Source organism: Cebus imitator, unplaced genomic scaffold, assembly GCF_001604975.1.
Source record: "Cebus imitator isolate Cc_AM_T3 unplaced genomic scaffold, Cebus_imitator-1.0 Scaffold15, whole genome shotgun sequence".
Taxonomy (NCBI): Eukaryota; Metazoa; Chordata; class Mammalia; order Primates; family Cebidae; genus Cebus; species Cebus imitator.
Window position 1 is genome coordinate 6,966,313 of NW_016107330.1, and position 21,883 is coordinate 6,988,195.

Below are 21,883 nucleotides of genomic sequence, written 5' to 3' on the forward strand. Positions count from 1 at the left end.
TGTTGACCAGGATGGTCTCGATCTCTTGACCTCGTGATCCACCCGCCTCGGCCTCCCAAAGTGCTGGGATTACAAGCTTGAGCCACCGCGCCCGGCTATCTATATATATAATTCCATTCTATGAGCAACTACTATGTTCCAGGTACTAGTCAGTAGTGAATAAAACAGACAAAAAGCCCTCAGCCCCAGGAAGCGTACAGTTTGCTGAAGGGAAGAAAGACAGTGTGTTGTGTGGTGATAAGTGCCAAGGGAAATAAAAACAGGAGGAAAAGGAGCCAGGGGAGTTGTCCTTTCAAACAGTGTAGTTAGGGAATGCCTCACAGAGGGAAACATACGAATAAAGACCTGTGGAGCAGGTGAAGGAGAGAGTTACAGGGACATGCAGGAAGAGTGTTCCAGGCAGAAATAGCAAGAGCAGAGGCCCAGGTATGAGGTTAATACGATGGAGCACGAATGCAGCAGGGCAATGAGGTCAGAGAGATAAGGGGACAGGATGATTGTGCAGGACCTTGTTTGGCCATACTTTGATCCCTAACTACCGTGTATGTGTGTGTGTGTGTGTGAGAGAGAGAGAGAAAGAGAGAGAGAGACAGAGACAGCAAGACAGCATCTAGTCTGTTGCCCAGGCTGGAGTGCAATGGTATGATCTCAGCTCAGTGATCCCCAACTCGTGTGTGTGTGTGTGTGTGTGTGTGTGTGTGTGTGTGTGTGTGTGTGATCATACCAGCATCAGTGGTATGATCTCAGCTCACTGCAACCTTCGCCTCCTGGGTTCAAGCTATTCTCCTGCCTCAGCCTCCCAAGTAGCTGGGATTACAGGTGCACACCACCACACCTGGCTAATTTTTGCATTTTTAGTAGAGATGGGGTTTCAGCATGTTAGTTGGGCTGGTTTTGAACTCCTGACCTCAGGTGATCTGCCCGCCTCAGCCTCCCAAAGTGCTGGGATTACACCGCGCCCGTCAAGTCATTACAACTCTCTAGTAGCTGATGGCTTGGCTGAAGAAGGGCTATGAACAGAGGTAGAGACGTGGGGAGAGGGGAAGATTATGCAGGATCTTACTGGTCACACTTTGATCCTTAGCTACCTTTCCTATCCCTGAGACCCAAGGTGGCAGCAAGCAGGATACTTTGGGTAAAAGGTCCTGTTAGTCATCAAAATTTGTGTACACAAAAATCCACAGCTTTTCCTCATGTTATAACTTCTAGCCTTTACATGAAGAATGACTAGCATTTGATGAATTGTTAGGAATATTTCATTTTCATGAAAATGTCAACCAGGGTTCCCAGAACATGGCAACTGCAAAAATAATCCTGTTGAATGGATGTAAAGTTCTTGTCTAGATTCTTTTTGTTTCTTTCAGATTCCCTAGAGACGAGGTCGGTTTGCCTGACCTCTCATCCAAAGAACGCTGATAACTTACTCCTTGATCCTGAAAGACTAGCTTTTCCTGGTAAAAAAAAAAAAAACCAAGAAACAAAAAAAACAAAACAAAAAAAAAAAACCACTTACTCCTTAGCTAGTATCTCAGTATCTAAAAAGATGTCAACTTTATCCTCGGTTCCCAGAAACCCTCTCCAATTGAGTACTGTATTATATGTAATATGAACAAAAACTATGAAAGGTAGGTGTTACCATCTCTACCTAAAGGTAAAGTAAGTGGGGTTAAACCTGTAACCAGCAAGTGACAAAGCTTAAATGAAAAAGTATGCCTGCCTGGCACAAAAACCATCATTTTTATGGTATTACTAACTAGCCTCCCTCCTACAACATCTTCCTCACATTACTTTAGGTTACGTGTCCTTAATAATGAATTGTAACATTTATTATTAGCCAAGTGGTCTTTCCTCCCCAAACCTCTGTAATACTTGGTTATATCATCAGATCTTTCTAGATGGAGCAGGACTAAGGAAATAGGTCTCTGGGATGCTTACCATGTCTACAATATCTCTTAAAGTTGACAAGTAGGAAATGAGTGCATATATCCACTGAAACGTACAAACAATTTTAATGCAGCTATATTCAAAGTAGAAACAACCCAAGTATCCATCAACAGGAGAACAAGTTTGGAAAAAAAAAAAGGTGGGGGCCAGGCATGGTGGCTCATGCCTGCAATCTTAGCACTTTGGAGGCTGAGGTGGGCAGATCTCTTGAGCCCAGGAGTTCAAGACCAGCCTGAGCAACATGGTATAAAACCCTGTCTCAACAAAAAAATACAAAAACTAACCAGGTGTGATGGTGGCACGCCTGTAGTCCCAGCTACTTGTGAGGCTGAGGTGGGAGGATCCCTTGAGCCCAGGAGGTAGAGGTAGATCACTTCCAAGATTGTGCCACTGCACACTCCAGCCTAGGCAACAGAGTGAGACTCTGTCTCAAAAAAGAAAAAAGTGGCCAGGTGCAGTGGCCCACACCTGTAATCCCAGCACTTTGGGAGGCTGAGATAGGCAGATCACAAGGTCAAGAGATCAAGACCATCCTGGCCAACATGGTGAAGCCCTGTCTCTACTTAAAAAAAAAAAAAAAAGCTGGGTGTGGTGGTGCATGCCAGCTACTTGGGAGGCTGAGGCAGGAGAACTGCTTGAACCTGGGAGATGGAGGCTGCAGTGAGCCAAGATCGTGCCGTTGCACTCCAGCCTGGGCAACAAGAGTGAAACTCTGCCTCAAAAAATAAAAAGAAAGAAAAGAAAAAAGTGGTATAGTCATATTATGAAACACTCATGGTAACGGAAAGGAATAAACTACTGACAGATGCAACCACACAGATTAATCTCAAAAACGTGTTCAAAGAAAGGGCCAGACATGAAATGCTACCTACTGTAGACTTCCATTTATACAAAGTTCAAGAACACAGAACTAGTCTTTGGGAGTCTGAGGCAGGAGGATTGCTTGAGGCCAGGCGTTCCAGACCAGCCTGGGAGGCATAGCAGTACCCAATCTCTACAAAAACTAAATTAGTCAGGCATGGTGGAATGCATCTGTAGTCCCAGCTACTTGGGAGGCTGAGGCAGGAGGATTGCTTGAGCCCAAGAGCTGAAGCTGCAGTGAGCTATGATGATCATGCCATTGCACTGGGTGACAGAATGAAATCTTGTCTCAAAAAAATAAAATAAAATAAAAAAGAACAGAACAATGCCATAGTGTTAGAAGTCAGAATAGTAGCTGACCTCTATGCGGGTGGTACAAACAGGGAAGGGGCATGAGGGAGCTAAAACTAAATTAGTCAGGCATGGTGGTGTGCATCTGTAGTCCCAGCTACTTGGGAGGCTGAGGCAGGAGGATTACTTGTCTCAAAAAAACCTTGTCAGAGAGGAAAGGAGCATGAGGGAGGTTTTTTGAGGTGAAGAAAGTTTTCGTATCTTGATCTAGGTAATGATCATGTGACTGTATACATATGATCTGTTGCCCAGGCTGGAGTGCAATGGTATGATTTCAGCTCAATGATCCCTAACTACAGTGTGTGTGTGTGTGTGTGTGTGTGTGAGTTGTGCCCTTAAGATTTGTTCATTTTACTATAAGTAATATATGTTCCCCCCCATACAAATTATGTCTTAATATTGTTTTTAAAAAAAGAATAGCTAAGGTAAAAGCTGGTAACTAACTGCAAACCATGTTGTATTGGTGTAACATGGCACCATCAACTACTTTAGCAAGTAAACTGAAATACCAGCAATCCATTATTGAATTAAAATTCATTGTGAGGTCTTTAAGAACCAATTTATCACATAAAATGCAACCACCCTGTAACTCACATATGTAAATCAAATAGCAAGAAACATTTTGAGGTTTGGCAGTGGGATTTCAGAAAGGTTACTAAGATGGGAGATAAGACAAATAAGGGACACATCATAAAAGCCAACAAATCAAATATAAAACTCACAACCCATAATCACTTCTAGAGAGAACTATAGAAAAGAGGAAATTGTAAGAGGCACAATTTATTTGAAAAGTAGTGTCAATTAAAGCATAGGATCGCTCATGTCTGTAATCCCAGCACTTTGGGAGGCCAAGGCAGGGGGATCACTTGAGGCTAGGAGTTCAAAACCAGTCTGGGCAATATAGTGAGATCCTGTCTCTACAAATAATAAAATAGCTGGACATGGTGGTGCATGCCTGCAGTCCTAGCTATTTGGGAGGCTGAAGCAGGAGGATCGCTTCAGCCCTGGAATAAGAGGCTGCAGTGAGCTATGATCATGCCACTGTACTCCACTCAGGCAAACAAACTAGACCCTATCTCTTACCCAAAAACAGAAAAGGAAAAATAAAAAATCAAAAGCCATAGTTCAAGAGTTCATCTCTCCGGGGAAGAATGAGAAATAGCTTCTGAGTTTTAAAACAACAAAGGAGGCCAGGTGTGGTGGCTCATGCCTGTAATCCAAGCACTTTGGGAGGCTGAGGCGGGGGATCACCTGAGGTCAGGAGTTTGAGACCAGCCTGACCAACATGGCAAAACCTGTCTCTACTAAAAATACAAAAAATTAGCTGGGCGTGGTGGTACGTGCTTGTAATCCCAGCTACTCGGGAGGCTGAGGCAGGAAAATCCCTTGAACCTGGGAGTCAGAGGTTGCAGTGGGCCAAGATCGCCTCACTGCACTCCAGCCTAGGCGACAGGGTGAGACTCCATCTCAAAATAAATAAATAAATAAGGGGAAAGGAGTCTCTCAGAATTCAAGATGATATTTATAAGTAAGTCAATAAATGACCCATCACAGCTCTTACCCACCTAGGAACGGCACACTGGTCTCTTTACAATTATCTCCTCACAGTCACAAACAATGGAAAGCTTGAGACACTGGCCTGATCCTAATTACATAGAAACTAAACAGCCAAACATTGAGCATGAGCCATGAGTTTGTCCATGGCACTACTGAGTGTCCTTGAAACCAAGAGGGTCAATTCCTGGGAAGCAGAAGTTAGAAATGACACAGGGATAGTATCTGGTGTTCCTCTTCCATTTAGGATTAGCCTTTTACAACTACATTTAAGACATAAAGTTAATCTATATAGTACTGGAGATACACAAGGAAAATGAAATTTATTGTGGTAATAAAACATGAGGTACTGTTAGGAGATTACATGGACACCTGAGAATAAAGAGAAACAATGCTAGATGGTTTGAGAGTTTAACTGCATGTGGAACCCAAGAGTAAACAGAAACTGCTTGCCAAGATGGTAGGCAGACAGGATCATAGCATGTAAATTTGAAAGCTGAGAATTCTAAGGAAAGTCACTGCTTATTTTCACTGATACTACCGACTTCTGTATAAAATAACAGAGTTTTATTTTAGAGGGTTTCAAGAAAAAAAGGCTTATGAGTTTGACCCAATGACAAGTTAAAGGATGCAGGATTTTCGCCGGGCGCAGTGGCTCAAGCCTGTAATCCCAGCACTGTGGGAGGCCGAGGCGGGTGGATCACGAGGTCAAGAGATCGAGACCATCCTGGTCAACATGGTGAAACCCCGTCTCTACTAAAAAAATACAAAAAATTAGCTGGGCATGGTGGCGCGTGCCTGTAATCCCAGTGACTCAGGAGGCTAGGGCAGGAGAATTGCCTGAACCCGGGAGGCGGAGGTTGCGGTGAGCCGAGATCGCGCCATTGCACTCCAGCCTGGGTAACAAGAGCGAAACTCCGTCTCAAAAAAAAAAAAAAAAGGATGGAGGATTTTCAACATGGAGGAGAAATAGCTAAGGACAGATATTAGTATGTTTTGGTAATAAATACATTTGGTAATTAAGGAAAGATCTGTGAGTACAACTGGATTGTCTCATTCATAAGGAAAATATTAAAACAATGAGATCACTTGTTTACAGAGAATAGATGCTTGGAGTGTATTTGAAAGGCATGTGTGTTATATTGTTATACTGTCTGATATTTAGCAGTTAATAATCATCCACTTCTTCCCCATTGGCACAGATTTGGCATTCTCATAACACATTTGCATATTACAATTTTAAATATGTACAAAGTGCATGGATGCAAAACAATGCTAAAAAGCAAAATCTAATGGCAACAAGTATATTAATACATTATTCTTTTTTTTCCCTTTTTTTCCTCCTCCCTGTTCCCACTATTAATACATTATTTTTAAAAATTCCATATCCAGGCTGGGCATGGTGGCTCATGCCTGTAATCTCAGCATTTTGGGAGGCCGAGGCGAGTGAATCACTTGGGCTTAGAAGTTTGAGACCAGCCTGGCCAACAGGTCAAAACCCCATCTCTACTAAAAACATGGTGAAACCTCATCTCTACTAAAAATACAAAAATTAGCTGGGTGTGGTGGTGTGCGCCTGTAATCCTAGTTATTCAGGAGGTTAAGGCAGGAGATTCGCTTGAACCCAGAAGGCAGAGGTTGCAGTGAGCTTAGATCATGCCATTGCACTCCAGCCTCAGCAACAAGAGCGAAACTCTGTCTTTAAATAAATAATTTTTTAAAATCCACATCCAGCTATTTCAATGTTAGCATCAACATTTGGGACCTAAGCCAAAGGATGACCTGGGAAATCTTTTCCCAGAATAGACTCCACTGTCTTTTTCATTTTGTTTTGGGTTTTGTTAGAATAGATTCTACTGTCAGCTGCTCTAGTTCTACCTGGTACCAGGCATCAGTCCCAGACTCCCTTTAGACATTTCCTGGTAATATTATCACAGACTCAGGGAAAGACAGAAGAGAACCTAAGACTAAGCTTTTTCACTAGACACAGACAGTAAGCTTCATTAATGGGACTGAGAGCCCCATATGTGTCCCTTTTAAGGTATAATTTACACTGTAAGACAAACAATGATACTCTAGACAGTTATTTCTGAACAGCTATTTCTAGACAGTTCTAGCACTGGTCTTCCTCCCTTACCAGCTTTTAAGGATACCCTGTGGTCTTCCTACTGACATCTGATATGACCAATACTTTTTCCTGCCCCTAAATTAGCTTTTCTGCAAGATTACTCAGTGATTTTGGAAGATATGATTATTCTTTTAGATCTCGAATCACTGCAACCTCTGCCTCCTGGGTTCAAGCTGCACCACCATGTCTGGCTAATTTTTGTATTTTTAGTAAAGATGGGGTTTCACCATGTTGGTCAGGCTGGTCTTGAACTCTTGACCTTGTGATCCGCCTCCCTCAGCCTCCCAAAGTGCTGGGATTACAGGCATGAGCCACCATATCTGGTCTGTTCTCCCATTTTCTAAAATGTATTACAAACAGGCTTCCATCCTTATCACTCACCTAACAAGCTCTATTAATTTAAGGGTAATTCTCAGTCTTCACATGACTGGACCTCTTTGCTGCATTCGACACAGTTGATTAATTCCTCCTTTCCTGGAAACACTTTCCTCGTATGCTGGCTTCCCAGATGCCACACTCTCCAGATGCTCTCCTACTTTTCTGGGTGCTCCTTTTCAAGTCCCCTAATCTCCAGATGCTGGAGTCTCCCAGATTCAATCCTTACACCATTCTTTTTTTGTTTTTGAGACAGAAAACCATAGACATATAATGCCATTCTCATCACATCAGATCAAGAGTACATATTGTTGGCTGGATGTGGTGGCTCATGCCTATAATCCCAGCACTTTGGGAGGCCAAGGCCAGCCTGGCCAACATAGAGAAACCCTGTCTCTACTAAAGAAAATACAAAAACTAGCTAGGTGTGGTGGCACAGGCCTGTAATCCCAGCTACTTGGGAGGCTGAGGCATAAGAATCAGTTGAGCCAGGGAGGCAGAGGGTGCAGTGAGCCAAGATTGCTGCCACTGCCCCCATGACCCAATTACCTCTACCTGGTCCTGCCATTGACAAATGGGGATTATGAGGATTACAATTTGAGGTAAGATTTGGGTGGGGACACAGGGCCAAACTGTATTACTATCTAATATGCTAATGAGCCAACATGGCTACCTCTAGCTTGTGTGTCTCCCCTGAACTTTGTATACATACATCTCCACCTGGATGTCCTATAATCACCTCAAACTCAATGTGTTTTAAGTGGAATTTCCCATCTCTCCTACCCCTTGCCAACCTTGATCACCCAGTCTTCCTCCTCTCAGTTAATGGTAACTCCACCCTTTCAAATGCCCAGGCTAAAAACCTGAAAAGTCATCTTGAATGCTCTCTTTCTCTTTCCTACTCTACATCCAAACTATGAGCAAATCGCTTTGGCTCTATCAAATCCACCCAGTTCTCACCTTTTGCAAATACTTTACTCCAAGTGCCTATCATTTTTGGCCTAGATTATTGCTACAACCTTTTAAATGGTCCCCCTTCTTCCATACTTGTCCTCTTCTCAGAAACCTAAACAACTAGCCATTCTACTCACTGAATATGACAACGTCCTTACAACAGCCAGAAAGCCCTTGGGCCAGGCACAGTGGCTCACACCTGTAATCCCAGCACTTTAGGAGGCTGAGGAGGGCGGATCACAAGGTCAAGAGATTGAGACCTTTCCGACCAACATGATGAAACCCTGACTCTGCTAAAAAACAAAAATACAAAAATTATCGGGGTGTGGTAGCACGTGCCTGTAGTCCCAGCTACTCAGGAGGCTGAGGCAGGAGAATCACTTGAGCCAGGGAGTTGGAGGTTGCAGTGAACCAAGATCGCGCCACTGCACTCCAGCCTGGTGACAGAGCGAGACTCTGTCTTAAAAAAAAAAAAAAAAAAAGCAAGCCCCACATATGTGATTATCTGACCTTTCATTATCTGACCAACCTCCTCTCCTTGTGCACTCTGCTCCAGTCACAGTGCATTTCTCAATACCCCTTGACTATCCCAGGCACTCTCCCAACTCTGGGTCTTTGCACTGATTATTTCCTGTTTGGAACGTTCATTCCTTAGATACCCACGTGGCTCACTCCTTGTACCCATCAAGTCCTTGTTCTAATGTCGCCTTGTCTCTGATCCCCCTAGTTATAATCTTACCAGCCATACTGTAGTTTCTCAATAGCACTGTCCATCCTCTAACACTGTGCTATGTATTTGTCATTTTTAATATCTGTCTTCCTGCTGAGAAACATTAAGTTTACCCGGCCCCCATGGTTCCCTGTGGAAGATACTTTTCATTTGTAATTAGTGGTAGGCAGGTAACAGCTGCCTACCTGGTATATTCCTGAGCTATGTGTATATGTAGAATACCTGTGTATTAATAAGAATCACCTGTAAAAGAGCAAATAAATAAGTGGATGAATCTCTGCTGGGGCCTTCAGTCTGGAGAGCTGTCAGCCCCTCAGGCTCTCAGTCCCCAGAATAGATCCACTCTGTTGTGCTATCTGGGTGTCTGCTTCTCAAATACCTTCAGCCCGCCTAGGTTGGGGGGGTCTCCCAGCCGAACAGGTATCTCGTTATCTTCCTTCATTTGAATGTGGTCTCTTTAGGGATGAGACTCAGCCTCCCGAAGTATTGGTTATTGACTCATGTGTCCCTGGTATATAGACCAATACCAGGCACATAGTAGGCAATCCATGAATATTAGCTACAAGAACGAGTGAAGGATGAGAGAAGAATTTAACTGTACAGAAGGACTGCAGAGCCATTTGTTTTTTATTTTTGTAGAAATGGGTTCTTGCTATATTGCTTAGGCTGCCCTCAAACTCAAGCCATCCTGACCTCAGGCTGGCCTGGCCTCAAGCCATCCTCCCACTCAGCCTCCCGAAGTTCTGGGATTACAGGTGTGGGCCACTGTGTCTGGCCCATGCTGTCATTTAAGGGGAGTCAAGCCCTCTGTGCCCCTCTCAGCAGGGCACAGTGGTGGCTCATGCCCGTAATCCCAGGCCGAGGTGGATAGATCACCTGAGGTCAGAAGTTTGAGACCAGCCCGGCCAACATGATAAAACCCCATCTCTACTAAAAATACACAAACTTAGCAGGGTGTGCTGGCAGGTGCCAGTAATCCCAGCTACTCGGAGGCTGAGGCAGGAGAATCGCTTGAACCTAGGAAGGGGGTTGCAGTGAGCCGAGATCATGCCACTGCACTCCAACCTGGGCAACAAGAGTAAAAACTCTGTCTCAAAAAAAAAGAGAAAAAAAAGTCAAACTCTCATAACAATGAATTAGTTGGTACCACTACTTAAATGTTTAACAGGCACCAAAAACTAAACCTCTCCCCAATATTTTTTTTTCCACTTCAGCAAATGGCCCCATCATCTACGTAGCTGTATAAACCTGACACATAAGTCACCCTTGACTGGCCTTCTCATGCACCTATATCTAATTTATTAAGAATTCTTGGCCAGGCGCGGTGGCTCATGCCTGTAGTCCCAGCACTTTGGGAGGCTAAGGCGGGTGGATCACTTAAGGTCAGGGGTTCCATACCAGCCTGGCCAATATGGTAAAACCCTGTCTCTACTAAAAATACAAAAATTAGCTGGGTATGTAATCCCAACTACTTGGGAGGCTGAGACACGAGAATTGCTTGAACCTGGGAGATGGAGGCTACAGTGAGCTGAGATTGCACCACCACACTACAGCCTGGATGACAGAGTGAGACTCTTGTCTCAAAAAAAAAAAAAAAAAAAAAAGTCTTGTCAGTTTTTTACTGATATATGCTCATCTGAGTCTTGTCAATATTAATGGCCTTCTATCTAGTCTGGTTTACTTTCTTGCCTTTCTTCATTTCTTAAATAGAAGCAAAATGTGCTTTAAAATGTAAATTGAAGCAGGGAGGGGGAGTGGCTCATGCCTGTAACCCCAGCACTTTGGGAGGCCAAGGCAGGAGGATCATTTGAGGCCAGAAGTTCAAGACCAGCTCAGGCAACATAGTGACACCCTAGCTCCACAAAAAAAAAAAAAGAAAAGAAAATTTCCCGATGTGGTGGGGCACACCTGTGGCCCCAGCTATGCAGGAGGCTGAGGCAGGAGGATTACTTGAGCGCAGGAGTTTGAGGCTGCAGTCAGTGCATTATGATTGTGCCACTGCCCTCCAGCTTTGGCAATGGAGCAAGATTGTCTCTTTAAAAAAAAAAAAAAAAGTAATCCAGATGATTACTCATTAAACCTCAAAGTGTCCTGAGTCCGCACCTTAGTCTGTGAATAAGCTTGCTCCTGTCTTTATCTCAGCTCGGCAGTGCCGCTCTCTTCCTTGCTCCGTCGGCTACATCCACAAAGGTCTGCTTCATGCTCCTCTAACATGTCCTCTTCTTTGCTGCACCAGGCACAGGCCATTCTCACTTCCCTCCAGTCCTCATTCTTTAGGTCTTAGCCAAATTAAAACAAAGTCTCCTGTTTAAAGTAGCTCTCCCCTAACAGCCTGGGCAACATAGTGAGACCCCATCTCTACAAAAAAAAACACAAAATCCATTAGCCAGGTGTGGTGGTGCACACTTGTAGTCCCAGCTACTCAGAAGGCTAAGGCAGGAGGTAGAGGCTACAGTGAGCCGATTGTGCCACTGCACTCCAGCCTGGATGACAGAGTGAGACCTTGCCTCAAAAAAAAAAAAAAAAAAAAGCTTTTCCCTTATTCTATACTTCATTCTGTTTGTTTCCTTCATAATTTATAATTTACTTGCTTTTTGTTTCTTTCCCATTACAATATAAGCTCCATGAGGGCAGGGGCCACAAAAGCAGGTGTAAACGGGAGGAGGTGGTGCCTCACTGGAAATGTCTGAGAAGTACTAGCTGTGGGTCTCTTCTAGCTGCAAGATCTGTCATCCCTACACTCACAACTGACAGCACCACCCTACCGCCAACATCAGTCTTCCTCCAGATGGAGCATTTCTAACATTTTGAAAGAAACTAAAGACGAGATTTCACTGGCAAATCACACTAATTCCAATCTAACTGGTATAGATGGAATTGTGTCCTCCACCAAATCCGTAGGTTGAAGCTCTAACCAACAAAGTGATGCTATGGTGGAGATAAAGATAAAGCCTTTGGAAGACAATTAGGTTTAGATGAGGTCATGAGGGTAGGCCCTCATTATAAGATTAATCCCCTTATAAGAAGCACAAGAGACACCAAAGCTCACTCTCTGCAACATGAGAACACACTAAGAAGGTAGCAGTCTGCAAACCAGGAGCTGGGAAGATAGCCCTCACTAGAAGCCAACCAGGCAGACACTCTCATCTTGAATTTCCAGCCTCCAGAACTGTGAGAAATAAATTTCTGTTGTTTAAGCTACCCAGTCTATGGTATCTTATTATGGCACCCTGAGCTGACTAAGACACCAACCAATAGGAGAATGCTCTAGACTCATTTGCCACATAACCAAATACACATGTAAAAAGACATCTGATGCAGCAGTATTCTCTATCAGGACTCTGCTCCCAACCAAAAGTGTCTCACTGCTTGCTTGATGCTCTTACTTCTCCAACAGCTACACTTTTGAAGACTGAACACTGTTAAAGCAATTATCACCATCCTGTACATACTCTAATGTTAGAAGACCACCTCACAACTGACAGCACTCTCCCCTCAGTCACCCTCCAACTGGATGCACAAAATGAATGAGTCAGGTACACCAAGATTTATAAACAATTATGTTTTATTCAGAAAGGCTACTGACATTTCAGTTAGGAAGTGATTTTGATTTGGGACTCGATAGCATACAGAAACACTGTCTCAGGGCATCTTGCATGGGGTTTCTGCCTAAATGAGAATCTCATAGGACTATTTTATTATTATTTTATTTTGAGACAGTGTCACTGTCACCCAGGCTGGAGTGTGGTGGCGCAATCTTGGCTCATTGCAACCTCCGACTGCCTGGCTCGAGTGATTCTCATGCTTCGGCCTCCTGAGTAGCTGAGGATACAGGCGCATGCCACCATGCCCAGCTAATTTTTTGTCTTTTTAGTAGAGATGGGGTTTCATTACATTAGCCAGGCTGGCCTGAAACTCCTGGCCTCAAGTGAACCTCTCAGCTCAGCCCCCCAAAGTGCTAGGATTATAGGCATGAGCCACCAAGCCTGGCCTATTTTTTATTTCTTGAAACAGGGTCTCCCTCTTTCGCTCAGGCTAGAGTGAAGTGGAGCAATCATCACCCAGTACAGCCTTGAACTCCTGGGCTCAAGCAGTCCTCCCACCTCAACCTTCCAAGTAGCCAGGACTACAGGCACATGCCAACATGCCCGGCTAAATTTTTAACTGTTTTGTAGAGACAGGATCTCACCATGTTACCCAGGATGGTCTCAAATTCCTGGCCTCAAGAGATCCTTCCGTCTCAGCCTCCTAAGTGTTAGGATTACAGGCGTGAGACACTGTGCCCAGCTAGGACTGTTTTTTTTTTTGAGACGGAGTCTCGCTGTGTCACCCAGGCTGGAATGCAATAGCATGATCTCAGCTCACTGTAACCTCTGCCTCCCAGGTTCAAGAGATTCTCCGTCCTGCCTCAGCCTCCTGAGTAGCTGGGATTACAGGCACATGCCACTGCGCCCAGGTAATTTTTGTATTTTCAGTAGAGACGAGGTTTCACCATGTTGGTCAGGCTGGTCTCAAACTCCTGACCTCGTGATCCACTCACCTCAGACTCCCAAGTGTTGGGATTACAGGCGTGAGTCACCACACCCGGCTCCAGCCAGGACTCTTCATTAAACAATTGTTTTTTATTATAAGTAGGCATTTCAAAAAGCTCAGGTTTTCCTCCTTCTAAAACCAGTCTCTAATTGCAGATTAGGGTGAGGGAGTAAGTAGATTCTTTCAGACACTTTTGTTAGAAAATTTAGACATTAAGGAGCTTACATGTTTTATCAAAGGGAATATCCCAAATGCTCTATTTTTAAAAATTCATATTCCATAGAGAATGTAAATAATTAAAACAGTTATTTCTCAAACATTTCTGCTTTGGGAATTTCAAAGAATATTCTTTTTTCTTTTTTTTTTTTTTTGAGACACAGTCTCACTCTCCCTTAGGCTTGTATCTGTGGGTTCAAGCAACCCTTCTTCCTCACCCTCCAAGTATCTTGGACTATAGATGCATACCACCATGCCTGATTAACTTTTTTATTTTTATTTTTGTAGAGATGGGGATCTCACCATGTAGCCCAGGCTGGTCTCGAACTCCTGGCCTCAAGGGATCCTCTTGCCTTGGCCTCCCAAAGTGCTGGAATCATAGGCATTAGGTACTTCATCTGGCTACAAAGCAGTCTTTAAACGTGATGATGTTTTTAAAAAAAGTCTTACATCCACATTACAGGGAGAAATAAGCACAGTAGTTGGCAAAGGCTATGAAGGTCCCAAAACCAGAGCTCCATTTTCACAAGAAAGAGCACCACCCATGCTAAATTATCAAAGGCATAAAGCTTGGTTACAAAATAAAGACAGTAATAGTATTTTGTGACTGAAACTATCAAAGCTCCTCTGAAATGAGACCTGTACAAAATCCCAAGCATGGTGGCAACAGGACGCTTATGCTGAGATCTTCTACATTTTAGAATCTGTAACTCAGTTGAGACTGCAGTAAGCCATAACCATGCCATTGCACTCCAGCCTGGGTGACAAAGCAAGATCCTGTCTCAAAGAAACAATACAAAACAAAACAGAAGATGTAACTCCAAATATTAATTTGCAGAAAGTACAATATGGTACAAAGGGCTAGAAAAGGTGATCCTCCAAAGTACAAAATTCTCACAGCCCTAAAATAGTTCTAGCCTTCAAAATTTTTATATGATTACCTTTTCTTTATTATTCCAACAGCTTTTGTGGGTTTTTTTTTTTTTTCTTTTTGAGATGGAGTCCTGCTCTGTCACCCAGGTTGAAGTGCAACCTCTACCTCCTGGCTTCATGTGATTTTCCTGCCTCAGCCTCTCAAGTAGCTGGGATTACAGACACCCATCACGATGCCTGGCTAATTTTTGTATTTTTAGTAGAGACAAGGTTTCATAATGTTGGCCATGCTGGTCTCAAACTCTGCAGGGATTACAGGTGTGAGCGAGGGGGCCCGGTGTGCGTGTGTGTGTGTGTTTTTTTGTTTTTTTTTTTAATGGCACAAACGGCCTTTATTGGTTGCAAAAGGAAGTGGAAGAGGAGGGGATATAATAGCTCCTCCTCCTGGAGTGGCACCTGCAGACTGGACCACCACCCTTCAAATGCCAATAATTTAAATAAAGAACTTCATCTACACAAAGTCCAGCTCCACCCATGGCATCCAGTCAGTAGGCTCCTCCTATATTTGCCTAATGCAGGGAAAAGGAACAAGAACCTAAGCTTTAGGGAAGCAAAATGCAGCTTCTTCTCATAAATAGGTTTAAGCCCCTGGCCTAGACATTCACTGTAGTGGTTCTAGAAAGGGAAACATAAACTAGCCTTCTCAGCCTATTTAAAAATAGTCATTTAGTCCTACTTCACATTTCTCCTAAAGAGGTGCAGTAACTTATTCACAGTTACACAGAGAATTGGTGACTATGCCAGGAGATGAAACTCATGTCCCCTCACTCTTACTCCAGTGCCCTTTCTAACATACCACGATGCCTCCTATCTGGTAATCAAAGTAGTAAGGCAAGGCCTAAATAAATAAGGAACTTGCCCAAGGGAAACCCAAGTGTCCTTAGTCCTAAGAATGAGTCCTAATATTAAAAAGCCCAATGAAGAATGTTTGGGAAAAGCTTCCCAACAAACCTAGCAGAAAACTTTATACTCAGTGGACTCGACTTCTCTATCACACCAACCCCCTCCAATCTATGCCTCTTCAAACTGCCCTCCTAATGAGTGCAAAAACCACTGTTTTTATTTTTCCCCCAGGAGAGGTAGGTCAAAACGAAGAAAATAGGGCTGGGTGAGGTGGCTCATGCCTGTAATCCCAGCACTTTGGGAGGCCGAGGTGGGCAGATCACCTGAGATCAGGAGCTCAAGACCAGCCTGGCCAGAATGGTGAAACCCTCTACTAAAAATACAAAAATTAGCCAGGTGTGGTGGCAGGTGCCTGTAATCTCAGCTACTCAGGAAGCTGAAGCAGGAGAACTGCTTGAACCCAGGAGGCCGAGGTTTCAGTGAGCTGAGATCCCACCATCGCACTCCAGCCTGAGCAAGAAAGTGAGACTTTGTCTCAAAAAAAAAAAAAAAAGAAAAGAATCTAGTTTCTTTCTGCCAGATTTCTGGCATAGTGGAACTGGGCAGGAATGTACCTACTGTGGAATCTTCCCACACCCCTGGGTTGTTAAGAGTAACTAGCAGAGACATGTCCCATACACTCCCCAAATACCTGAGCTGGCAACAACAAAAGATATTCAGAGACCTTAGCCCTGGGACAATAGCTTCTGTCAGTCAACTGTGTTCTCACGACTGTGTTTCTGTTCTCACTTCAACCTCATACCAAATGATATATCACACCTGTATGAGTATACTTAAGGAAACCATGCAAATGAATTTACACAGCAGTACAGCAATTTTGGCAGGGCACCATTACTAGTGATAAGTATAATTTAACAAAAAACAAAGACTTACACAAGCTTATTACTATTATCATTTACACTGCAGATTAAACTTAGGACCTGAGTCCAACACCAAAAAGATCAGGTAGAGTTTCCATACCAAGGGAGTCACCTTGTAAGGAGGCAAAGATCAGCATTTCATCTCTTACCTGAAGCCAAAGGTCGGATCCACTCTTTGCTGTTTAGGTCAAGTCTCCAGAGGTCATTGAAAGCAGCATTGCAGCTGCTCTGGGTACAGCCTCCAAACACATACATAGACTGATTAGCATCATAATAGCATGCGCCTAGAAAGAAAATACACAAATAACTGCTGTTAAAATTCTAAGGCCCGGCCGGTCACGGTGGCTCACGCCTGTAATCCCAGCACTTTGGAAGGCCAAGGCTGGTGGATCACAAGGTCAAGAGATCGAGACCATCCTGGTCAACATGGTGAAACCCCATCTCTACTAAAAATACAAAAAATTAGCTGGGCATGGTGGCGCGTGCCTGTCATCCCAGCTACTCAGGAGGCTGAGGCAGGAGAATTGCCTGAACCCAGGAGGCAGAGGTTGCAGTGAGCCGAGATCGCGCCATTGCACTCCACCCTGGGTAACAAGAGCGAAACTCCGTCTAAAAAAAAAAAAATTCTAAGTCCTTTCCAACATTTTAACCATAACCCCTATTTTTCAAAGCTCATCTATTTTACCCATTCAGCAATTTTGTTACCAAATACCAAATTTCTATAACCAGCCTCCTGTCTTCAGGTGGGTCAGTATCATGTTATCCTTTAAAACAAAGCCCAGAGAAAAGCTAATTTCTGAGCACATTAAGCAAGTTGACAATGATGTAACAGTGTAAGTTTAGCAAGAACACATAATAATTCAGATTAAAGGTGCTCAAATGAGGAAAGTTTCAGCACAGCTGCATAATTAATCTACATCTGTATCATAATACTCTAGAGCTAGGCAAACATAGTGCCCACACAGGTACTATGTCCTCCTATTCCTTTCCTCTAGTCCTCCATTGTTTTTGTTTTCAAATTAAACCTGAAGCACAAATTAATAAATGAATTTTTTTTTTTTTTTTGAGATGGAGTCTTCCTCTGTCACCCAGGCTAGAGTGCAGTGGCAGGATCTTGGCTCACTGCAACCTCTGACTGCCAGGTGCAAGTGATTCTCCTGCCTCAACCTCCCGAGTAGCTGGGGTTACAGGTGTGTGCCAACACACCCAGCTAATTTTTTTTTTTTTTTAGTAGAGATAGGGTTTCACCACGTTGGCCAGGCTGATCTCGAACTCCTGACCTTAGGTGATACATCCACCTCGGCCTCCCAAAATTCTGGGATTACAGGCTTGAGCCACTGTGCCCGGCCAATAAATGAATCTTTATATGACACAATGAGAGGAAACAATTTTAATTAACACTATGAAGTAACTACACATAAAGTTCAATGTGATTAAAGAAATACAGTTTTCATTAATTCCAAAGGGCAGTGGGGGAAACTCAGAAGTAGTATGATCTTGGACTAGTCCCAAAGCAACAGATAGAAAAAGCATGGAAATCATTAAGTCCCAGTATGTATCCAAGAGCTACCAAGGCATGCTGGTTGATTCTGACTAGAAAACCAGTGCAGTAACATTTAAAAAGCACCAAGATCTCTGAAAAAAGGCTTTTTTGATTAGATGATTGTATACACATCACCAGGCATTCCTAAGAAAAAGAGGCAATGACTGTGAGAAGGGCTGTTAAACTAAAGCTGCAAAGACCAAAGCCAGAATGTAGACAAGATACGTGAGTGCTAACTTCTGCCACCTTGCAGTCTCTATACTCCGGAAATGACAACCACACTCCTTGCAGTCTTGAATTTACCATCTTGGATTTCAGGAAAAGACCCAAGCAAAGTTTTCCCTGCCATCCATTTCATGCATTCAAGAGGTTTAAAAAAAAAAAAAAAAAAGACTTCTCAATGTTCATGTGAAACTGTTTAGTGTCACATAAAAGGAAGGGGAAAGGAAAAAGTACTTCACAGATTGACTTAACTATGCATGGCTTTAATGATCATCTAGCATATTTGTAGGTCTAATTCAGTTTAGCACACCACTATTTTTTTCTTGGTTTCCTTTTTTTTTTTTTTTTGAGTTGGAGTCTCACACTGTAGCCCGCGCTGAAGTACAATGGCCTGATCTCGGCTCACTACAACCTCTGCAACCCAGGTTCAAGCAATTCTCCTGTCTCAGCCTCCCAAGTAGCTTGGATTACAGGCGCCTGCCACCACACCTGGCTAAGGTTTTGTATTTTTAGTAGAGACGGGGTTTCACTATGTTTGCCAGGCTGGTCTCAAATTCCTGACCTTGCGATCTGCCTGCCTCGGCCTCCCAAAGTGCTTGGAGGTCTCTTCTGAACTATGGCACTAGTTACCCAAGTTCAGAAAAAGGTAAATGCTACTACTGTTGACTCATCCAACGCTACTGCTATAATCACCTCTGTGATATACACTAGCTCTGGGAATAACCTTTTTTTTTTTCTTCTTCCTGAGACAGAGTCTCACTATGTGGCCGAGGCTGGAGTATAGTGGGTCTATCTTGGCTCACTGCAACTTCCACCTGCTCGCTTCAAACGATTCTCCTGCCTGAGTGTCCCAAGTAGGAGTAGCTAGGATTAGAGGCACATGCAACCAAACCCAGCTAATTTTTGTATCTTTAGTGGAGACAGGGTTTCACCATGTTGGCCAGGTTGGTCTTGAACTCCGGACCTCAGGTGATCCACCTGCCTCAGCCTCCCAAAGTGCTGGGATTACAGGTGAGAGCCAATGCACCGGTTCTCCCTTTTTGTTCCTTAACTCAGTCTACCTGTTAGATCTTTGGGACTCTCTACAGTAAGAAGTTCAAGTCAGAAAACTGAGGGAGTTAAGAGGTAATGAAAGCAGTATGTTTAGTGCCTTAAACCCAATAGTCTCAGTCAGTGGAAGGGTTAAATCCAAATTATCTGACCTTTGACACTGTGCAATAATGGAGCTGCAGGCTTTTAAAATTACTAAAGAAATTAGAGAAAAACAGATGTGAAGAAATAAAATACCATCTAGCCATTAATAGGTTCACACCTGCAAAATATTTACTGTATCCCCAGAACTCGATTAAGACGTAAAGTCCAATTAATCCATGGCTCATATTTCAGATCTATTAAGAACTACAAATAGGCCAGGTGTGGTGGCTCACACCTGTAATCCCAGCACTTTGGGAGGCCGAGGCAGGTGGATCATGAGGTCAAGAGATCGAGACTATCCTGGCCAACATGGTGAAACCCCATCTCTACTAAAAATACAAAAGATTAGCCGGGCGTGCTGGCGAATGCTTGTAATCCCAGCTACTCGGGAGGCTGAGGCAGGAGAATCACTTGAACCTGGGAAGTGGAGGCTGCAGTGAGCCGAAAACGCACCATTGCACTCCAGCCTGGGCGACAAGAGCAAAACTCAGTCTAAAAAAAAGAACTACAAATAACAGGCTGGACACAGTGGCTTACCTGAGGCCAGGAGTTTGAGACCAGCATGGCCAGCATGGTAAAACCCCTCTCTACTAAAAATACAAAAATTAGCAGGGCAAGGTGGCACAAGCCTGTAATCCCAGCTACTTGAGAGGCTGAGGCATGAGAATCACTTAAACCCAGGAGGCAGAGGTTGCAGTGAACCAAGACTGAACCAGTGCATTCCAGCCTGGGCGAAAAAGCGAGACTCTGTCTCAAAAAAACAAAAAGAAAAACAAAAAAACAACTACAAATAGCAAAGGATCAAGTTAGAAGACATTAGACAAACAAAAGGACAATTACGTGGAGCCACAATTTAATCTCCACCAAGGGAGCTCAACTCCAGATATCTTTGACCTCTTAGACTGATATTGATCTAGTAATCCCAACAAATGGGGCAATTTTGAAATGAGCCAACTGGTACCAGGTTGGGTCACTAAAAGAACATTCTTCTCCTCTTTATACTACAGACCTCCAGAAAAGAAATTAGCAATGTCCTATGGCTGCCTTTTTTTTTTTTTTTTTTCCCTCAAGACGGAGTCTTGCTCTGTCTCCCAAGCTGGAGTGCAATGGGGCCTTCTTGGCTCACTGCAACCTCCACCTCCTGGGTTCAAGCAATTCTCCTGCCTCAGCCTCACGAGTAGCTGGGATTATAGGCACGTGCCACTATGCCCAGCTAATTTTTTGTATTTTTAGTAGAGACGGCATTTCATCATGTTGGCCAGGCTGGTCTCAAACTCCTGACCTTGTGATCTGCCCGCCTCGGCCTCCCAAAGTGCTGGATTACAAGCGTGAGCCACCGCGCCTGGCCCACATTTTTCTTCTCTATTTGGACTGAAAACCCAGCCAACAGCTGGGCCCTGGGGTCCTTATCACATGTATTTTAATCTTATACTAAAACACAGCAATTGGCATATTCTTGCTTCTCTAGACCAAACAAAGGTTTCTGGAAGAGGAAGGCACAGCCCGAAGTATGCAAAGCTAATGGCACTAAAACAGCAAGTTTCACACACTACTGTATTTTCAGTGACCGGCAGTCAATTATCAACAAAGTTGGAAGAGGAAGGGAGTCAATTTAGGCAGCTATATTTAGAACTCAGATATAATGGAACAAGAAAATAACTATCAATAAAACGCTCAACTATTTTAAGCACCCTAGCCTACTGAAACTTTCCTTATTGCCTATTTTTTATTTAAGACACCTATATATTGATCTTAGGGGGGCAGGGAAGTAGACCCAAGAAGTTCAATGAGCCTTTTAGCAAAAAGAATTTGAGCAACTCCCAGTGCTCCGGTAGTAATTTCCCTTTTCCCAAGTTCTCCACCCAAATAAAGCATTTTCCTTTCAGAATACCTAGACCACTGGAATGTGCTACACAGTTACAGCTCATAGTACAGTATGAATACTGGGCTAAGAAATAATACTGAGAATGTCTATTCCAATTGCTAAATCTCTTCAAATTTTCTGAAACGGACTTACTTTACAAGATACATACTAATCATCCCTATTAAAATACAGGTCAAATAGTAGCAATTTAATTACACACAGAGCAAGAAAAGAGTTCTTCACAGTTCTGAACACTTCTCCGCTATTCTATAATCATCTCAAGGGCAAGATCTTCCAGTAGTTTCATATTTTCCACGGTGTGTGGAGCATTCCATAAATGCTCACTAAATGAATGATACACTTTTGCATTTTCAGACGTCAAATTCTCTTTTGTTTCTCCACCTGTATCCAGGGAAAGACCCTGAGGCATTTATCCCATGCTTAAAGAGACTATGCTGTCATGTGTCTCACACCTACAAGCCAGAACATACTTGATAAGGTCTATAATTACGTAACTATGGAAGAAACAAGGGTGGTTATCTAGTCTGGGCCTGCTGGCTCCTGCAGGAGCATGATCAGCATCGCGTACCTGACTATATTACCTGACTAAACACTGAAACACTTTTCAAAGCATAATGTTGGGAGCTCAGGAGACCCCTACATCAATCTGAAAAGGACATTCTACATTGAAGCTTGCATGATTAACTATGCACACATT

At 43.4% G+C, this 21,883-nt stretch overlaps 1 protein-coding gene across 1 annotated transcript in view; it reads right to left on the reverse strand.

The window, feature by feature from the left end:
• The window catches only part of FBXO42 (F-box protein 42), a 92,858-nt gene that overhangs the window by 26,113 nt on the left and 44,862 nt on the right, over positions 1–21,883 (reverse strand). The window contains exon 4 of the mRNA XM_017505270.2: positions 16,492–16,626. Within this exon, the coding sequence (XP_017360759.1) occupies positions 16,492–16,626 (135 nt within the window). The remainder of the gene's footprint in view (positions 1–16,491; positions 16,627–21,883) is intronic.